The following is a 17,867-nucleotide window of genomic DNA, read 5'->3' on the forward strand; positions in this document are numbered from 1 at the left end:
GACCTGTCAATCTCCACAAAAGAGTTCTGTTTACATTTGGATAATTTGTCCCGTTAATGCATATCTTTGTTTTTCCGTCCACACAGGTTACCCGTCTCTCCGCATAGAGAAGAATGACCTGAGGAGTGTTACTCTAATGGAGGCCAAAGCTAAAGTGAAAGACATTGCTATTTCAAGGGAGAGAGTCACACTACGGGATGTCTTGCATGAAGGTACTTGTCTGACTTGCTCCGTCTTTCCTCTTTCTTTTTTCTCTGTGTCTCTTAAACACCAAAGACGCTCCCAAAACAACGTTCTACAGAAAGGTCTGAACATTATCTCCAGAATTTCACTGAAAAGTGGAACACACATTCAGAGTGTCTGCTCTTGGCTCTCCAAAAATGGTGCCGATTACAGTGGTTATAATTTCTTTCCCTCGCTTTGTTCATGAGTCTTACTGTGCATTTGAGAGTGGAGTAGCAGTACTAGTTGGTGCACTAGAGGCCGAGCAGTGTGCAGTGGTCTCATTCAAAAACCACAAATCATTAAGAAAGACTTCCTCAAAAATGCAAACACTGAAGGGATGCAGACGAATGAACAGAGCAATAAAACACTTATCTGCTGATAGCGATAAATATGATTTATAAATTATGATTTGGCAATATGACAAAGTGGTAAGAATGTGTATTTATATATAAACACATATCTGATTATTTCTGTATTGAAAGAACGGTGGGACCAAACTTCCTGCCAGTGATCCACAACGACTCGTGATCATTTTGTGTTTGCAGAGATGATGAAAGTCATAGTAATTATTTTAGCTTATTGTTTTCCTTTCCTTTCCTGTGTATATTCCTGCATATATTTTGCAGCCATACATATATGAAATTCATAAGAAGCTTCCAACCATATGATTAGAGATGAAATGATAGGAAAATGAATAAAGGCTTCCAACTCTTGTTTAGCACCTGAGGAATATGAGAAATGAGAAATTAAAAAAAAAACTGTCAGTAGAATTGTGCATGGGTGCAGCAGCTGTGGTTTGTTAACTATTAAACGGCCCAAATCTGAAATTTTAATGTTGCTTCAGATAAGAGATTATGACCTACATAGTTTTATCTTCCACACTTTCAGGAGTTTGGTTGATTATGGGCCTCAAATGTAACTGGATAAGGAAGCATCCAGGCGGACATGGCCTTGAATACATCCAGAAAACTTTGCAATCCAGTTGTCTAAAGACTGAGCGAAGTTTAAGCACTGCTTATCAGAAATGAATAGAAACACACGTCACAGCATCTCGCCTGAGAGGAGAGAAGATGTGCGTGTTCAGCCTGGTGTTGTGCTCATATCACAGCTAAGTCGAGCCAGAGGTGTTAAATACCTGCGACTGCTGCAGGGTCAATTGACCTGTGAGTAAATCCACATCCACATTCACATTGTACACAAAAGCCGGATGTGATAGTGTTTTTTCTTTGGGCCGGTGTGAAAGGTGAAAGGTACCACTAGTATCACTTTGGAAACAAGTGCAACAGCTGTTGCGTAATGTTGGTAAGTCTGATAAGGCGAAACATCTTGTGTGGAATATCTGTTGAGTCTAGATCCTGATGTACCAGGTGTTTCCGTTATATCCATGTTTTCTTAACCAGGAGAAAAAAAAACAGTCTCTGGACATCATGTCCAGTGGAAATAATTACCTCTAAGCACTTTCTAAGTTACCATAATGGCAAACAGCAACAAGCGAGAGAGATCAGACATCAGCCAAGCACTCAAAGATAGCTGTAAAGATAGTGATGATGATGAGACTCCTGCACAAACAGTTGTTTTTTGTTTATTTGAACTGGTTTAATAAATGCACTCATACAAGAAAGTACATTTATTTTCTTGTCTGTTGAACAACCCTATCATTCTGAATTAAGTGTGTGTGATGCAAAAAAAAAAAACTGGGACCTGTGGACGTGAATGCTGCTTTTTTTTCCCTGCAGAGATTAAGCGTGCTCCATCAGATCAGTGTCAATGCACCTAATATAGCAGAAGTGTGTTCTTGCTCAGGCATCTGACAGTCTGAGAAACTGAAGTTCCTAAATCTCTTTCTTTGGCTTCGTATCAAAGATAAAAACAACTCTTGTGCTTCAGTTTGGCTCCGTCAGTTCTTCTCAGTTTAGGAGCTGGATGCTTTTGGAGACGATTCAGCATCGTCATGGAGTGATGGAGCTGAACAAGACTGTACTTCACTTTCTGGAGATTTGCCCACATTGGGGTTTAGTGTGGAATGATGTAATAGTTACCCAAGGGTGTCTGCAAGACAATGGAAGAGAAATGTGTTGGTGTTCTGTTTTTAAATGCCACTTCAAGGTCCTCGGATAGTTTTCGTTCATTTGTTCATCTCTTCTAATTATTTTTTGGGCAACTTTAACATGTTAACTATTTATAATAAAAAAGTAACTGAACCCCTTAATCTCAAAGTATGTCAATGCTCAAATATAGCTTTGCATGTGACTTGGCTGTTGGAATTGCAAAGTTGATTTGTCAGTCCACCACTTCGGTGCAGACTGAAATATCTCAACATGTGCTGGATGGATAACCATGACATTTAGTACAGACGTTTATGTTCCCCTCAGGATGGACTGTAATATCTCTGATGATCCCCTGACTTATTATCTTGCCCCACCAGCAGTTTAAACTGTTTATTTTTTCCAGCACTTACGTTTTTTTTTTTCTTTACAAAACTACCTACAAAATAGCCTCAGCTGTACTTCGTGTTAAGTGCGAATAAAAAGATGTTAGCATGCTATAACACAGTAAACAAAGATGTTAAAGAAGACCTACTTTGTGTTTTTGTTTTATATCTGTTCTTGTGCCTGTAAAACATCTTGAAATGTAAAATGGTCAAAGTTCACACCAACAGAAACTCCTTTCTCCCACAGAAAACCCTGCCCCTGAAACACCTCGTCAGTAGTCCTGTTTTTAATTCTGTGACATCACACTACATCACAGAATCACATATTCGTGTAAATAATGCCTGATTTAGCAAAGCTGCTCTGTTAATTTATGCAGTGCTGGGTCGGGTGTGTGTGAGCTGACCAGTCAAAGGAGACTTGGTATTTGGGACATGGGGCCTTAAAGAGACAGGAGCTAAAACAGAGCATTTCAGACGAAATGGGAATAAAGTGCTGCACCACTGGACAGAATAGGAAGAGCATGTAAACCTATTCGAGTAGTAAACCAAAATAAAATTATGAACCTGAAAATGAGCATAAACCATCCTGCCATGTTGAGCATGTTTGCATTTATCCCACCCTGCTGCCTAAGCACAGCCCCACGGAGCTGCTAGTGTGGACTTGTTAACCCAGAACTAAGATGGACCTGCTCTCACTTGGCTATGTCTTTAGGCAAATATTAACACATCTATATGTTTTGAGTGACAAACACAACCCCACCATGGCCTCTGATCAACAGCTTGCAAGCTTTTGGTCTTGTTATTTGCTTGACTATATAATTTACACTTAGTCTTGTCAAACCTGATGTGGATGTGATTCACTTTTATAGATTGTGGTGGATTGTACTTTGTAAGGGTGTGGTGTCTTTTTAACGGGCAGTTAAGCTCTTACGATACCAAGAGTCATCAGAATGACTCTTCGTCTTGCACAACTTGAGTTTTTTTTATTGTTTGTGTTTTTACTAAAGTCATTATGGTCATGTAAATATAAAAGCAAGGTAATACAACTCAGGTCTGAGGTTCAAAGTACTGCGAATATATTATCAGGATGTTCCACATTCATCTACAAGTAAACGCAGATAGATCTGTTTATATCTGACTCTCAGACATTACTTGATGGATGTTGGTAGTTTGCCAGTACAGTCAGTGCAGAGCTTCATACAGCAGATCCTTCATACAAAATGGTAGCAAACGCAAAGTAAATATTAAACACACAGGAGTAAGAAGTGATGGATACAAGACATAGAAGGCCATGTCTCAGAAGTGCTTGAACTCTGAGTTGGGTTCTGTTTTTCAGGAGCCAGCAGGTCCAGACAGGCTTGATGGAGACGGTGGGGGTGAAGAAGACAGTTACACACTAACCCTGTTGTTACACTTCGACTCCTCTCCTGTTCAAACACAAGGCACAGTTAGCCTTGGGGCTCAGATTTTTTTCTGAGTTTATGTTGATGGTTTATCTTCTTAAATGGCATCCTAGCTCAGTAACGTCCTGGAGGCAATGTGGTGACAGTTTAGACAAAGGAGATGATGAACGTGCCTCTCTGTGCCTTTCCCCTTCGTTCGTATTTCTGAATCGTTCTCTGCGATGAAAGGTCCTCTGAGCTCTAGTGAATCTCTTGTTTTGGCTCTTGTCAATGAGACCAGAGCCAAAACTGCCTAATCCTATTAAAAGACAAAGGCATTTAAGCTGAAGCCTGTCCATCTCTGTCCACTGATCAGCCAGGCATGGTGGGCTGTGAGTGAGGTGACATTTGGGTCTTAGCTTGTGATGCCTCTGGCTGTCTCTCCTGCCCTTTTCCTCAAATAAAATCCTGGCATTTGTCTTTGACAGGCACATTTGGCCGCATCTTCCACGGTGTGCTGCTGGACGAAAAGGACCCCAGTAAGGAAAAGCAGGTCTTCGTGAAGACGGTGAAAGGTATGCGCCCATCCTCGCATTTAATACACAGTTGAATGCACAGCTTCCAAAGAAATGAATATATTGTGAAATCAATGTGTTGTAAGTTTTCTGTTCTCTCATATTAATGTGCAACTTTCTAAGTGTGTTGGTTGGGAAAGCAAACAGTGCAATGCTCAGTAAAACATCAATGGACCAAAACATGATTGGTAAGACAAAGATGAATGATGATGGTTGTTGGACTGAAACGTAACTGAACATTCAGTACAGAGTGAGCCTGGGTGTTGAGCTCTGTGTTCTCTATCAGAAATAGGAGGTACTTTACTGACGTCTTCAGCAGATGGTCATGCATGGATTCAATCCAGAAAACAGGCGCAAATTTGACAGTTAATGAATTATATGTCATGCTGCATGACTCCATTATGTGCGACTGTCAGGCTCTTTGTTAGCGGCATGTGTCAGCTTTCTCTGCCAGTTGCCTTCTGACCTCTCCATTCTTTAATGTTTACTCAGAGAGGGGTGGATACAACTCAGCGAACAATATCTTCATGCCAGTTTTGGCATTGTTAATATCTTTACTTCCTCCTCATGAGCCTTTTGGGAAGGGAACAATACGGCTTTCCATAAGTAGCAGACGATGGCAAAGCTGCACACACAGATTAAAAACTGGGCTCGTTGCGCTTGGCACAAGTCAGTTTTCCTCTGAAGTTTCCCACTACAAATGACTGTTGGCAGAGGAATCTGTGCAGGGCAGCCGATAAAAATCAAATGCCACATGGGGTCTGAGAACTTTTTGACTTTTTGACTGCACAGGTCACTCTAGATTGCTCTATTTTAACGAGATCTTGTGTCTGATGAAATTGTTTAGATCATGCGTCTGAGGTTCAGGTGACCATGATGTTGACTGAAAGTTGCAAGCTCCGTGGACTTCATCATAGGTGAGTAGGAGCAAACACAAAGGACTAGTCGTTGCATTTTCTTTCATTTAATTAAAAAATAAATTAATAAATATCAACCATTTAAGCAACAGATTAAAAGAAGGGGGAAAAGCCAAAATACCTCATAACTCCAATGCTGTTTTCATCTTGCAGGCCAACAGGCCACTGTTACATCACGTTACATTATCAACCTGTACCACAGTTATACACATATGTTGGTTTCTTTATCGTCATGGCTGTCCACTTTCACAACACTTTAGTTCATAATGTAGCAGAAAAACTTCTGGTTTACTCACAACCCAACACTGTATTCCATCAGAGCACTTCCTGTAATCATCTTTTAGAAGGCTCGGTTTGAACGCTGACGAAAGAACACCACATTTGGGGAACAAAATGTGTCTTCTGACATAAATGCAGCATTCAGAAATGACATTTGAGCTTTTTCTGGTCTGGGTTTTAAAATACAGTAATTTATTTTGCAAACAATTCCTCTCAGTTCTGAAAGTGAAGCTGACAGTTACTACAATTTTCTTTTAGATCAGTTAAGCAAATCTTGCCCCCGGTTTATGAGTTTTGGACTCTCACTGTACTGTCTTCATGTAAGAAAGATTACCGTCATGTCTGTTCAGTTCTTCCTCTTTCTTTTAGAAATAAGCTTTTCTTACAAGAACTCGTTGACGTGTAGCTGCCTCACATTTCTCATCACTCTTTCTCTCCACCGTCAGAAATCTGTTGCCAATCAGTCATGTGTGTACGGAGGACGGAGAGAAGCCCATGGTGCTGTTGCCGTTCATGGCTTGGGGAAATCTCAAGCTCTTCCTGCGGCAGTGCAAGCTAGCTGAGGCTAACAACCCACAGGTGAGGCTTCAACTCGCAGTTGATCTGGCAGAGCTAAAAACACCGGTTTCTTATTCAAAACATTGAATAAAAGCCTCAGATCAACTCAGTCATTGCGTTAGATTCAGAAGTTTATGAAGCTATTATGATAAATCCCAACAATTGGAAGAAAATTCTGATTCTGTCCGAGAGTCAAACCTGAAAGAAGGTTTTGTATGTGCGCAGCAATCAACACCTTCCAGTAACTACTGTTTACACTGTTATTAGAACGACTGTTGATATAGTGGTGAAGCCAGTGCTCAAGGCAGAGATTTTTATTCACCATGTAAAGACAATCAGGCTTTTGTACAGGTTAACCCCAGGGAGTCTTTGATGTGCTTGGCAAAGCCACAGAACAGATCCAACCAATCAATCAGCCCAAAAATACAGATGTAGCAAACACTTACCAATCACAAGATGAAGCTTGCAACGCTTTTACATTAATCAAAACTGCTTTGTAAAGTTTCAGGTCACACATCAGCACCTTCGTTCTCCACAATCTCATTATGTAGTTCTGGCAGTTGTGAAGTTGTGAAGACAAAGACATAGTCATTAAATCGTGCTGTTGCAATAAACATCGAGCAATAAATCAGAAATATTTTAGTACGGGGAAGATAAAACAGGGGAAAGCACTGAGAGAGCACAATACTACATTGTGGCTTTCATTTTGAAAGTGAACATCTGGTTTGGAGGCAGAACAGTAAAAAGTGTTGAGTGTTTACTTTTTCCACAGGTGTCATTTTTGCACTTAAAAACAACTCTTAAAGTTTCCCTGCATAACCACAGAGTGGATTACTCAGCTGTCAGGCTCCGGCTGCACACATCTCAGTTTTGTATGAGATGTTGACTTGTATGTTGTAAAACGGAGCATTTGGGATATAATTGCATCGTCACCTCAACTCATGCTTGTCCATTGTTGTTTTGTGTAATGAGCATGCGCCTGTTGTGGGTCATTTTATTTAACCAGAATAAACTCATGGTGCATGTTTTTCTCTGGTGTTTGACATAGTGTTGATTTTTTCACCACTTACTGGCCCAGCGAGCTTGCTGAAGCCTTTCGAATGGTATTCTCTCTTTCTCTCTTTCTTTCTTTTCTTCTTTTTTTTTTTAATCTAAGGTAAAATGTCAAACCTGAAAAATATCTTTATGGGAAATATTTGTGGGCAAGGCCTTTTCTAGAATGTTCTTATCGAACGGTTGCTTGTCTTCTTGTGTTTTCTCAGTATTCAGTTTTCATTGAATCATCTGTCCACTGTCAGATAAGATTAAACAGCACAAACATTTCCGACGTATGTGTCTGAGCCAAGGGCTGTGCAGCCAATTAGATCAGGTACAATAATATGTGAACACAGACATTAATATATGTGGTACTGTCACTTCAGGAGCTGTCTTCTACGAGGCAGTGCTATCTTTAAAGTTACCAGGATGTTTATATATACATTGTAAGAGCTGCCCTACTTTGTTACCAGTCGGATCTTTGCTTTGTGCAGTATAAGGCTTTTGTCAGACACACCTGCTGGCCCAGCCATTGTCTACGAGCCCTTCAAGAGCTCCTAGCACAAAACAAACAGCTTTCTTTAATGTCAGATTGTGGTTCAAAAAGTGAGGGACTTTCTGAGCCATGTGATCCCAATTGTTTCCCTCTGCTGCGTACATATTTATTCAGCAATGTTTCACTATGTAGCACAGCCATATCTTCAGCCATGTATCTCACAATGCTATTGACAATGTCAAAGTTTTCTTGGTTAAGCATGTAGGACAAAAAAAGTTTAGCATCCTAACATACGCTGATAGCACCGAACACAAAGTACCTCATGATGGCAAGATAATGTGACCTTGTGAATCCATTGTGCCCCGATCACAGTGGTTTGGACTAATCGGTATCCCATGAGGAGCTACGGGTGTGGTATAGGTGCAACGACCAGTGAGAGAAGTGACCGTTCTTTTGCAAACAATAATAGCCGCTCCTCAAGCAAACACTTTTCCATGGCTGCAGTGTTGGATTAAATTGTTCTTCAGTTGAGTTGCCTTGCACTTGCATTTAAAGACATAAATAGTCTTTGTGTATGCGACTCCCATCTTTGACCCATAGTTTATACCAAGGAAGTAAGAACAATTTGACACAGAAGACCAATTTCAACGCAGTAAAGTCACGTCAGCCGTGGTCTCCTGTCCCCACTCGCTCCATTTTTGTGTTTTTCCTGCCACTGCTTTTCAACTGCACATTGTGTCGCTCTCCCTCGTTTCCTTTCAGGCGATCTCTCAACAAGACTTGGTGTACATGGCCATTCAAATTGCCTGTGGAATGAGCTACCTGTCTCGCAGGGAGGTCATACACAAAGACCTTGCCGCCAGGAACTGCGTGTAAGTGTCCCTGACCCGGCTCAAAGCTTTCCTCTCTGTGTTCACTTCTTTCCCTGTGGCTTTAAGGTGATTTAGTTTGGAATTTAATCACTAAAAAATAAAGACGCTGACTTTTCTCTCCTGTCCCCCCCCCCCGACAGAATTGACGACAACATGCAAGTGAAGATCACAGACAATGCCCTTGCCCGAGACCTATTTCCCATGGATTACCACTGTCTGGGGGATAATGAGAACCGGCCCGTCCGTTGGATGGCTCTGGAGAGCTTGCTCAACAACGACTTCTCTAGTGCGAGTGACGTGGTAAGAACTGCAGTAGCTACCACACAAACAGTTTACCTCTTGCAGCTTAATCATGCAACCATATGTTAACCTTTCCTGCCTTTTTACGGGTTAGCTAAAAAAAAAATGATAATCAGGAAACATGATGCAGAGAGGATGATGTGGGAAATGGCACCAGTTGCAGCCAAGCCATTATTAGACGCCTGGTCAAGGTGTCAGAGGGGGAAGGGAGGAGCAGTGTGCCCCTGGCTCTTCCCTCTTTCCTGTTTCAGGATAGCAGAGCGGGTGCAGTGGAATCGGCCAGGAAGCTCCACAGATCCTTAGAGACACCAGTCAGACATGCCTCCACCCCGCAACATTCCTCTTATGGTCACACTGTTTCACGGCAACCACCCCCCTCCCTAACATTTACAGTTAACAGAGGCCATTACATCCAGCTAAGCTTTAAGGGAGGTCTAGACAAGTGCCCACAGCTGTGTAGCATCATCAGAGCATCTTACATGCCATAATTACTCACATAAACACTCCATATCCTTATGTCAGTGGTTACGCAAACTGGATACCAACAGGACAGGATGAGATATTGACTATTTGGCCTTGTTGAGAATGTTGGCAGTGGCCTTGGTACCGATGCGGGAACAGGGTGGATTACTGCACAGCAGCCCCTCCCATCACGATGCCCTGTGCCCTCTTTCAGTCCTTGCACTTCCTTTAAAGGGGCTGTTCATCCCATAAATTAAATAACTTAATTTATAAAGCACTTTTTTAATCAACTTACAAGTGCTTTAAAAAGCCATATAAACAAGCGAAATCATCAGCTAAATGTCAACAAAAATATAATTACAGTAAGGATGACAAATGGTGTTTGAATAACTAAAACAAGTCGAATGAGACAAATCAGGTTGTAAAAACAAAAGAATAACTGATCAAGACAAAGCAAAGCAGGAAATGCGTTTTTCAGGGAAATTTCAAGCTGTTTCCCAGCAGTGCGATGTGAAACTGCAGTTCAGGAACACGGAAAATACTCATGCGATTATTCAACATGACAATTATGAAGACCAGGACTGGGGCAAATTGTCCACGGTGTCTTGTTCCATTTTGGTCCCCGTTTCCTGCTTTATGCAGAAACATTACTAAGCACACTTCATGATCATATTTGCTCATGTAGATTTTATGAATAAGAGCCACTAAGTTCCCCCTGGACCCCAAAAGCCCTTTTCTGTGACTAACATATACCGAATCAAGTGAATATCAGCTACATCCCCAAGCCATATGATGTCCTTGACTTGGTTTGTTGAGGAAGTCATTGAGGTGTTTGTCAAACAGTACTGGATGTTGTGAGACATCACTGAACATTTATTGGATGAACATATATCCTGCAGAGATTTTATTGTTTTTTTTTTTAGTAGTCTGTGGGGAATTAAAAACGTCTACACTTTGGTTTTTAAAGTGACTTCAGATATGGGTTAATAATAAGTAACATGAATAGAGAAATGCTCCTTGTCCTCGACTCCTGCCTGGGAAGTCAGAGTGAAGGGTCATTTCAGGGCAGACCCTCTCTACCACTGGAGCTCAAATCCCCAGCCTCCCTAAACATAACTGATCCCCGACTGTTTACTTGAAGTCTCTAAACAAAAACTCTCAGCAATTATGTATATTCCAAATAAATTTATCAACATCGTTTCCTTGAATTGTTCCAGTGGAACATTTTTGGTATTTGAATGCAAGCGAGTTTCCGCACTGTGGGTACAAATGTTAGTTGTGTTTGATGACAACATACTGAAGACAACGTCTTGTATTGACCTTGTTTAGAACTGGTAGTAAATGAGTGTTCAGTACCGGTCTCAGTGTTGATCACGTATTGTGTTTTCACAGTGGGCCTTCGGAGTCACTCTGTGGGAGCTGATGACACTGGGTCAGACCCCCTACGTCGACATCGACCCCTTCGAGATGTCGGCGTACCTGAAGGATGGGTACAGAATAGCACAACCAATCAACTGTCCAGATGAACTGTAAGTGTAATTCGCTCATGCAAATAGAAATATTGCATTCTCTGATTCTGATTAATGAATTGGTGAAAAACAAATAATTCACATTGAGAAACAGCAGTTAATATACCTTGACAAGGAGTATGGAAACAAATGCTCTCTCTCTCTCTCTCTCTCTCTCTCTCTCTCTCTATATATATATATATATAGATAGATAGATAGATAGATAGATAGATAGATAGATAGATAGATAGACGTTTGGGAACAACAGCAACTCAGCCACGAAGTGGTAGGCCATGTAAAGTGACGGAGAGGGGTCAGCGGATGCTGAAGCGCATAGTGCAAAGAGGTCGCCGACTTTCTGCACAGTCAATTGCTAGAGAGCTACAAACTTCATGTGACCTTCAGATTAGCCCAAGTACAGTACGCAGAGAGCTTCATGGAATGGGTTTCCATGGCCGAGCAGCTGCAGCCAAGCCACACATCACCAAGTGCAATGCAAGGCGTCGGATGCAATGGTGTAAAGCACGCCGTCACTGGCCTCTAGAGCAGTGGAGACGCGTTCTCTGGAGTGATGAATCACGCTTTTCCATCTGGCAATCTGATGGACGAGTCTGGGTTTGGAGGTTGCCAGGAGAACGGTACATTTCAGATTGCATTGTGCCAACTGTGAAATTTGGTGGAGGAGGAATTATGGTATGGGGTTGTTTTTCAGGAGCTGGGCTTGGCCCCTTAGTTCCAGTGAAAGGAACATTGAATGCTTCAGGATACCAAAACATTTTGGACAATTCCATGCTCCCAACCTTGTGGGAACAGTTTGGAGCGGGCCCCTTCCTCTTCCAACATGACTGTGCACCAGTGCACAAAGCAAGGTCCATAAAGACGTGGATGACAGAGTCTGGTGTGGATGAACTTGACTGGCCTGCACAGAGTCCTGACCTGAACCCGATAGAACACCTTTGGGATGAATTAGAGCGGAGACTGAGAGCCAGGCCTTCTCGACCAACATCAGTGTGTGACCTCACCAATGCGCTTTTGGAAGAATGGTCAAAAATTCCTATAAACACTCTCCTCAACCTTGTGGACAGTCTTCCCAGAAGAGTTGAAGCTGTAATAGCTGCAAAAGGTGGACCGACATCATATTGAATTCTATGAGTTAGGAATGGGATGGCACTTCAGTTCATAGAATGAGTAAAGGCAGGTGAGCGAATACTTTTGGTAATATAGTGTATATAGATAGATAGATAGATAGATAGATAGATAGATAGATAGATAGATAGATAGATAGATAGATAGATAGATAGATAGATAGATAGATAATTTCTTCTAAACATTAAGCAACGAGTTTTGACTTGATGGACATGCTACAGTGCAGGACATGTTTGTGCTCTTGCTTATCCTTATGACTATAAGAACATAATGTATGTGTAAAGGCCTCTGCAGTTACGAATGTGTGCAGGTTCAGCTGCAGCCAGCCTTGTTATTGCAGACTTTGACCAAAGTAAGTGTTGTGTAATATGTAAACTCAATGAAACTGAAAAGTTGAGCAGCTATACCAGCGTTGGTTGATTTGAGGCTTATCAACATCCTGCCAGTGAGAAGAAGGAGGAGCAGCCTGTGCCCACAGGCGTCATTTTCCCACCACGGCATTATTGTGTTTACAGGCTGTTTCCTCAATATCACGTTTGCAGTGAGCCTGCTGTCACCTTCTCCCTAATAACAGGGTTAACTGGCTCAGAACATGGCTGCAGGGGTGGACCACACGTGTGGATTATTATGTGATGTATGATTGAGGGAAAATCAGTGAGAGTCCAAGTTTTCGGCGGAAGCGGCAAAAACCCAGACAGTGGTTACCAAGGTGTCGTGATTCATTCTGAGCCCTGATAATAATATAAAGACCATTAATTAGAGCTATTAGTCAACAATAATTTCATCATCACCATCATCTTTATCAGTATTTATTACATATTTAAACTGAACCTGAGGGCACTTGGCTCAAAATAATATTCCTTCTGATTTCTGCTTGGTAGTGGCATTCACAACCAGGCTCTTTCTATCCATCTTTATGACTGGGCGTGGGTGATTTCCAAATATCTATGTTACGATATTGCCCAGATAGCACAGTAGGCTATACTATCATAGCCAACCGTGCTGGGTCACTGGGTGATGGACTGTCAGGTGAGATGAGACTGCAAATTTGTGCTGTAACCCCGTTAAGTTTACAGCTGCTCACAGCAAAGGCGACATGTAGCCACTTTCAAATACCTTGACTCGCCATTATCTCCTGCATTAAACCAGATATACTGGAAAATTGGCAAGTTGGTGTTCTTATTAACTAGGTCCTTAAAGTCTGTATGAGATAGCATTGCATGCATGCCGATACATCAGTTTAATCAACCTGCAGTAACCTCCCAAATATCAACACCTATTGTTTCCATTGTATCCGATACTTAAGATAATTAGATAATGTGAACAATTTTGTGAAAATATATTAATGGAAGACTTTTGCTAAAAATGTTCATATCTGAGTTTCAGAGACGCCTAATCCATCCAATATAATTTGATTTCCTTATGTTAAGATAACTGTGCTGGTCTCTTAACAGGCACAAATCATAAAACACTTCAGAGGCTTTCTGCTCAACTGCTTTTTTTTTTTTGTTTAGCAAGCTCAATGTTCCGCCAACAAACAGTTGTACTGAAACCTGCAGCAGAGTTAAATCTCCACAAAGATGAGGAAATAATTATCTGAAGTGAACGTGGTTTCCTTCAGAACACAATAGGTGGTGAAGTGATTGCTTTCTTTGCCACAATATTAGCACGGTATTTGGAGTTGAAAAATGAAGCATTTAAGGTCATGCATTGATTAGGAGATGATTATATCGCACTCATTTATATCAGTGCTGTACAGGCAGCTCCTGAGCACATTCAGAATGTGTAACATGTTATTACAATGCCCAGAGTTTGACGCCAACTCTACATCCTTGACTCTCCCACTGCATCCTGTCTCACACACCGAACCCCCAACTATATCCTGAACCTGCTCTTGGAAAGACGTAACTTGACTCGTCTTTTTCGTTGCAGGTTTGCAGTGATGGCTTGTTGCTGGGCCCTGGACCCCGAGGAGAGGCCTAAGTTCCAGCAGCTCGTCCAGTGTCTCACAGAGTTCCACGCAGCGTTGGGCGCTTACGTGTGAAAACAAGCTCTTTATTTTATTTTTATTTTTTTACCCCCAAGAACAGCAACACTAAAAGCTGCTGGTGGACACTATTCATAAGGAGTACATGTATGAAAATGTGCCTTATCGGATGAAAGAGCAGACTTCAGCCTGATGATTTGATTTTGTACAGTTCTTTTGGAGTTTTTATATAGTTGAATTACCTTTTTACAGCATAGCAAAGTAAAAGGAGTCTTTGTTGAATATTGTTTCATGTGCTTTGAACGCGAATAGCAATTACGGTGCTCTTCTCCAGCCAAGAGGACGGAAACTATTGAAAGATGTCTTCATCCGTACAGCAACATTTACAGACCTTTATGTGCCATCGGACAAATGTTTTAACCATCTGACAACCTGGTTTTAAAGACAGTATTTTCTACAGTTTTGTAACTTAGACAAACAGTTTATACTGCTGTGGATGGATGTGTATCTCTACAGCAGAATGATTTAGGTACCGAAGTAGATTTAAGGGCTTCATTTAAGTATGCAACTAAACTCGACAACTCTGCTACAGTCAGCTCCAGCTTGGTACGAGAAGCCTCTTGGAACAGATTTGTGTTTATTGAGATGATTTCTGCAACCTTAACAGTACGACTGGTACAGTGTTTCCTCTGGATGACACGAAGAACTGTTTCCTTTTCTTCATGGAGCAAACGAATGGATGCCACAGCACCACAAAGCTACACGTATGAACTTTTAAACATCCAGAGGGAATTTTGGACACTATTATTATTTGATGCCACCGCCTTTTTACTCTTGTGTACATTATATTTCCACTATCTCAAACTCCAAACAGAATTATCATTGTCTCTATTGTATAAGCTTGATTGTTCTGTGTCAGAACACAGCCCATCACAGGATTTTTTTGACTGATATTTTTTTTTTTGTGAGTAACTAGAACACTAATAATCACTGTGAACATGCAAAACTGCCAATCATCTTGGTCCTAATCTTATTCTCACACCGTTAACATCTTTGTCATGTGTCTTTATGGTCACTGCATGTTGAATTAAGATTGTAAACTGCTTCCCGAGTTCGTATCCACAAAATTAAATGGGATCTTTTAAATATACAACGTCTATTTATTGTTTTAGCGATAACGCCTGATATCACATCTCTGTTTTTGTACCACAAAAGCCACAGTTGAAGCCAAGTGTTTTGGTACACAACTGTTTCTTCTTTTTTTTTTTTTTTTTTTAGCCTGCAAAGTTGTTCAAACATGCCAACTGTCCTCTTGTTCATAGAAGAATGAGCCAAGTGAGTAAAGCTTCACATATTAATAGTGCAGTATCTGTATCATCAGATATGTGTCCTCATGTATGTAAACATGAACACTGTGAACTACGAGTTCTTACTTTTCCAAATTTCCTTGTTTTTCTTCAAGTTGCTCTTGTTTTAGCTTTAGACTCACCCGAGCTCTGCACTTCTTCATGATGTCGTAATGGAAAGTTATGTACAATCAAATTTGTGCCGAATCCCTCGCATTACAAAGGCTTCATCGTTACATGCAATCAGTTATATTTGTGGCAGGCATCGCATGGGCAGCCGATCCGTAATTATTTTTTTTATTAACAACAGAAACATTTCTTTTTCTTTCTTTCTTTCTTTTTTTTTTTTTACTTTGAGTGGGAATAAATGTCAACCTGATCAGTGAATTTATAAAGGAACATTTGTCCATATGGATGTTATTTAGCTAATCCTTAGAGTGGTTCACTGACAAATTTTGACAATCTTACTTCCTTTTTTTGGTTCTGTGTCTGTCGGAAATCATTTGTATTTCTGTGAATAACCAGCTAAACGTCAATGACATGAAGTCACATTGAAGTGTTTCCACATGTAGAACAGTGTTTCATCCTTTCAAAATATTATCAGTCATTGTGTGGTTTCAGGTCGTCACTGTCTTAAAGGCCTGTGTCAGTTCTGCACACTTGTTCAACAGTTTCTTCACTGACAGCATAATAATAGACGTAATGTAATGCAGCGGCAAGCCGACGTGTTGGGTAAGTGGACATCCTCATTACCAGGTTGTTGTGTCACAGTCTGGTTTCCAAAGCAGAACCCTGAAATTCACCAGGGGGTGTCTGGCTTTTGTTCGTCAAACTATTCCAGATAAACTTGGTAACTTGGAACTTTTGGACTTCACCACATATAAAACAAGATGGATCCCAGCCAGGATTTTATGACTCACCTTTGGATCTGCTTTATCTTATTGTCATTTCAGCTGTCTCAAAGATTAAAACATTTGTGTTTCCATTATTCTCGTGAAGCTAATACACAATTTAACTGGAATCAAAACCTTTTGATTAGGTGAACAATAATGTCATTGCACGGTACTTGAACTTACACTTTCATGCTTGTGTTGCTTAGTAACTAATGCATTTGTTTGACTAATAGCTTGGCTATGAATTAAATTGAGGGGAAATGAATGTATGACCAAGGATTTCTATGAGGATATTATGATAAACATTTTTGGAAATTTTATAGACTAAATAACTAATCATTTATTTACAAACATAATCTTCACCTGCAGCCCTATTTATAGTTAGACGCAAAACACACTGTAACAGGTTCCTGGTGCATTATAAGAGTTGCTATAATCCTTTATGCCTCATTACAGCAGCCATGAAGTATTACGTTATTAAGTATGACCGTAATGACCAGTAACCAAAAGAGCACATCAAACATTCAGTGGAAACAGAAACGGTCTGATTTCAGGAGCTGAGAGGAAATACTGGCTTAACCAGGACAAGCAACACAATCTGTTAACCTTTATGTAACATCAAAACATGCAAGACGCATTTGAGACTCAACTATAGGAATCTGTTAGCTACTTCTTCACTACCTCCGCTTTCGTATGTTGATGTTATGATTTTAGTGCGATACCCCTTGATGGAGAAGTTCACCCGAAAATGTAGTCATTATATACACACCCCCAAGCTTACGGAAAGTCAGGGGAAGTTTCGTAGTTCTCAAAACATTTCTGGAGCCTCACAGCAAAACAGAGTTGCGGCATTCTCCTAAAAAACTGAAGTAGCTGAGGACGTAAAAAAAAAAAAAAACAAATAAAAAACAAACACAAAATGACGCCATTTTATGTTTGGTGTCTGACATTTTAATCAAAAAAAATATGTTATTCACAAAATGTATAACTCATTTCAGACTAGCTTAGATTGAGAAAGACTGTACATGGAAAGAAGGCTAATTGCGATTCTTATAGCTTTCAGTCAGGGCTTTAACTACCACTGATGTCACTGAGTTCATCTTCGTTTGTTCTGGAAATTTTTGGGTATTAGCAACCTGGCTTGAAGTGTAGTTGTTTTACACTCTATAACAATTAAAAGCCTTCATGATGGATATTTAATAGGTCTTTATCATTCATTAGAGGTTAGACAAATAGATTTATTAACATGTCATGGTAAAACAAACAGGTCTAAATAATAGAATTAATGATAGCTGAATTTCAGTTAGCTGCATCAGTTTCAAGGTCCTAGTGTTGTTAATATTTCAGTGAAACAGATCCATCTTTAAAGCTGCTGTGAGTGTTTTTTTTCCCTTATTATTTAAATAATGATCAAATAGCACCATATTCCAGCAGTTATCACTGTTATAGAGTGTT

General features: G+C 40.5%; 1 protein-coding gene across 4 annotated transcripts in view; it reads left to right on the forward strand.

Moving 5' to 3' along the window:
• The window catches only part of ryk (receptor like tyrosine kinase), a 38,877-nt gene extending 23,554 nt beyond the window's left edge, over positions 1–15,323 (forward strand). For all 4 annotated transcript variants that reach the window (XM_037115261.1, XM_037115264.1, XM_037115263.1 and 1 more), the window contains 8 exons: positions 87–212; positions 4,527–4,613; positions 5,461–5,530; positions 6,256–6,388; positions 8,661–8,770; positions 8,911–9,070; positions 10,925–11,061; positions 14,119–15,323. In XM_037115261.1, the coding sequence (XP_036971156.1) occupies positions 87–212; positions 4,527–4,613; positions 5,461–5,530; positions 6,256–6,388; positions 8,661–8,770; positions 8,911–9,070; positions 10,925–11,061; positions 14,119–14,230 (935 nt within the window). In that variant the 3' untranslated portion in view covers positions 14,231–15,323. The remainder of the gene's footprint in view (positions 1–86; positions 213–4,526; positions 4,614–5,460; positions 5,531–6,255; positions 6,389–8,660; positions 8,771–8,910; positions 9,071–10,924; positions 11,062–14,118) is intronic.
• The last annotated feature ends 2,544 nt before the right edge of the window (positions 15,324–17,867 follow it).

This window comes from Acanthopagrus latus, chromosome 11 (genome assembly GCF_904848185.1).
Source record: "Acanthopagrus latus isolate v.2019 chromosome 11, fAcaLat1.1, whole genome shotgun sequence".
Classification (NCBI taxonomy): domain Eukaryota; kingdom Metazoa; phylum Chordata; class Actinopteri; order Spariformes; family Sparidae; genus Acanthopagrus; species Acanthopagrus latus.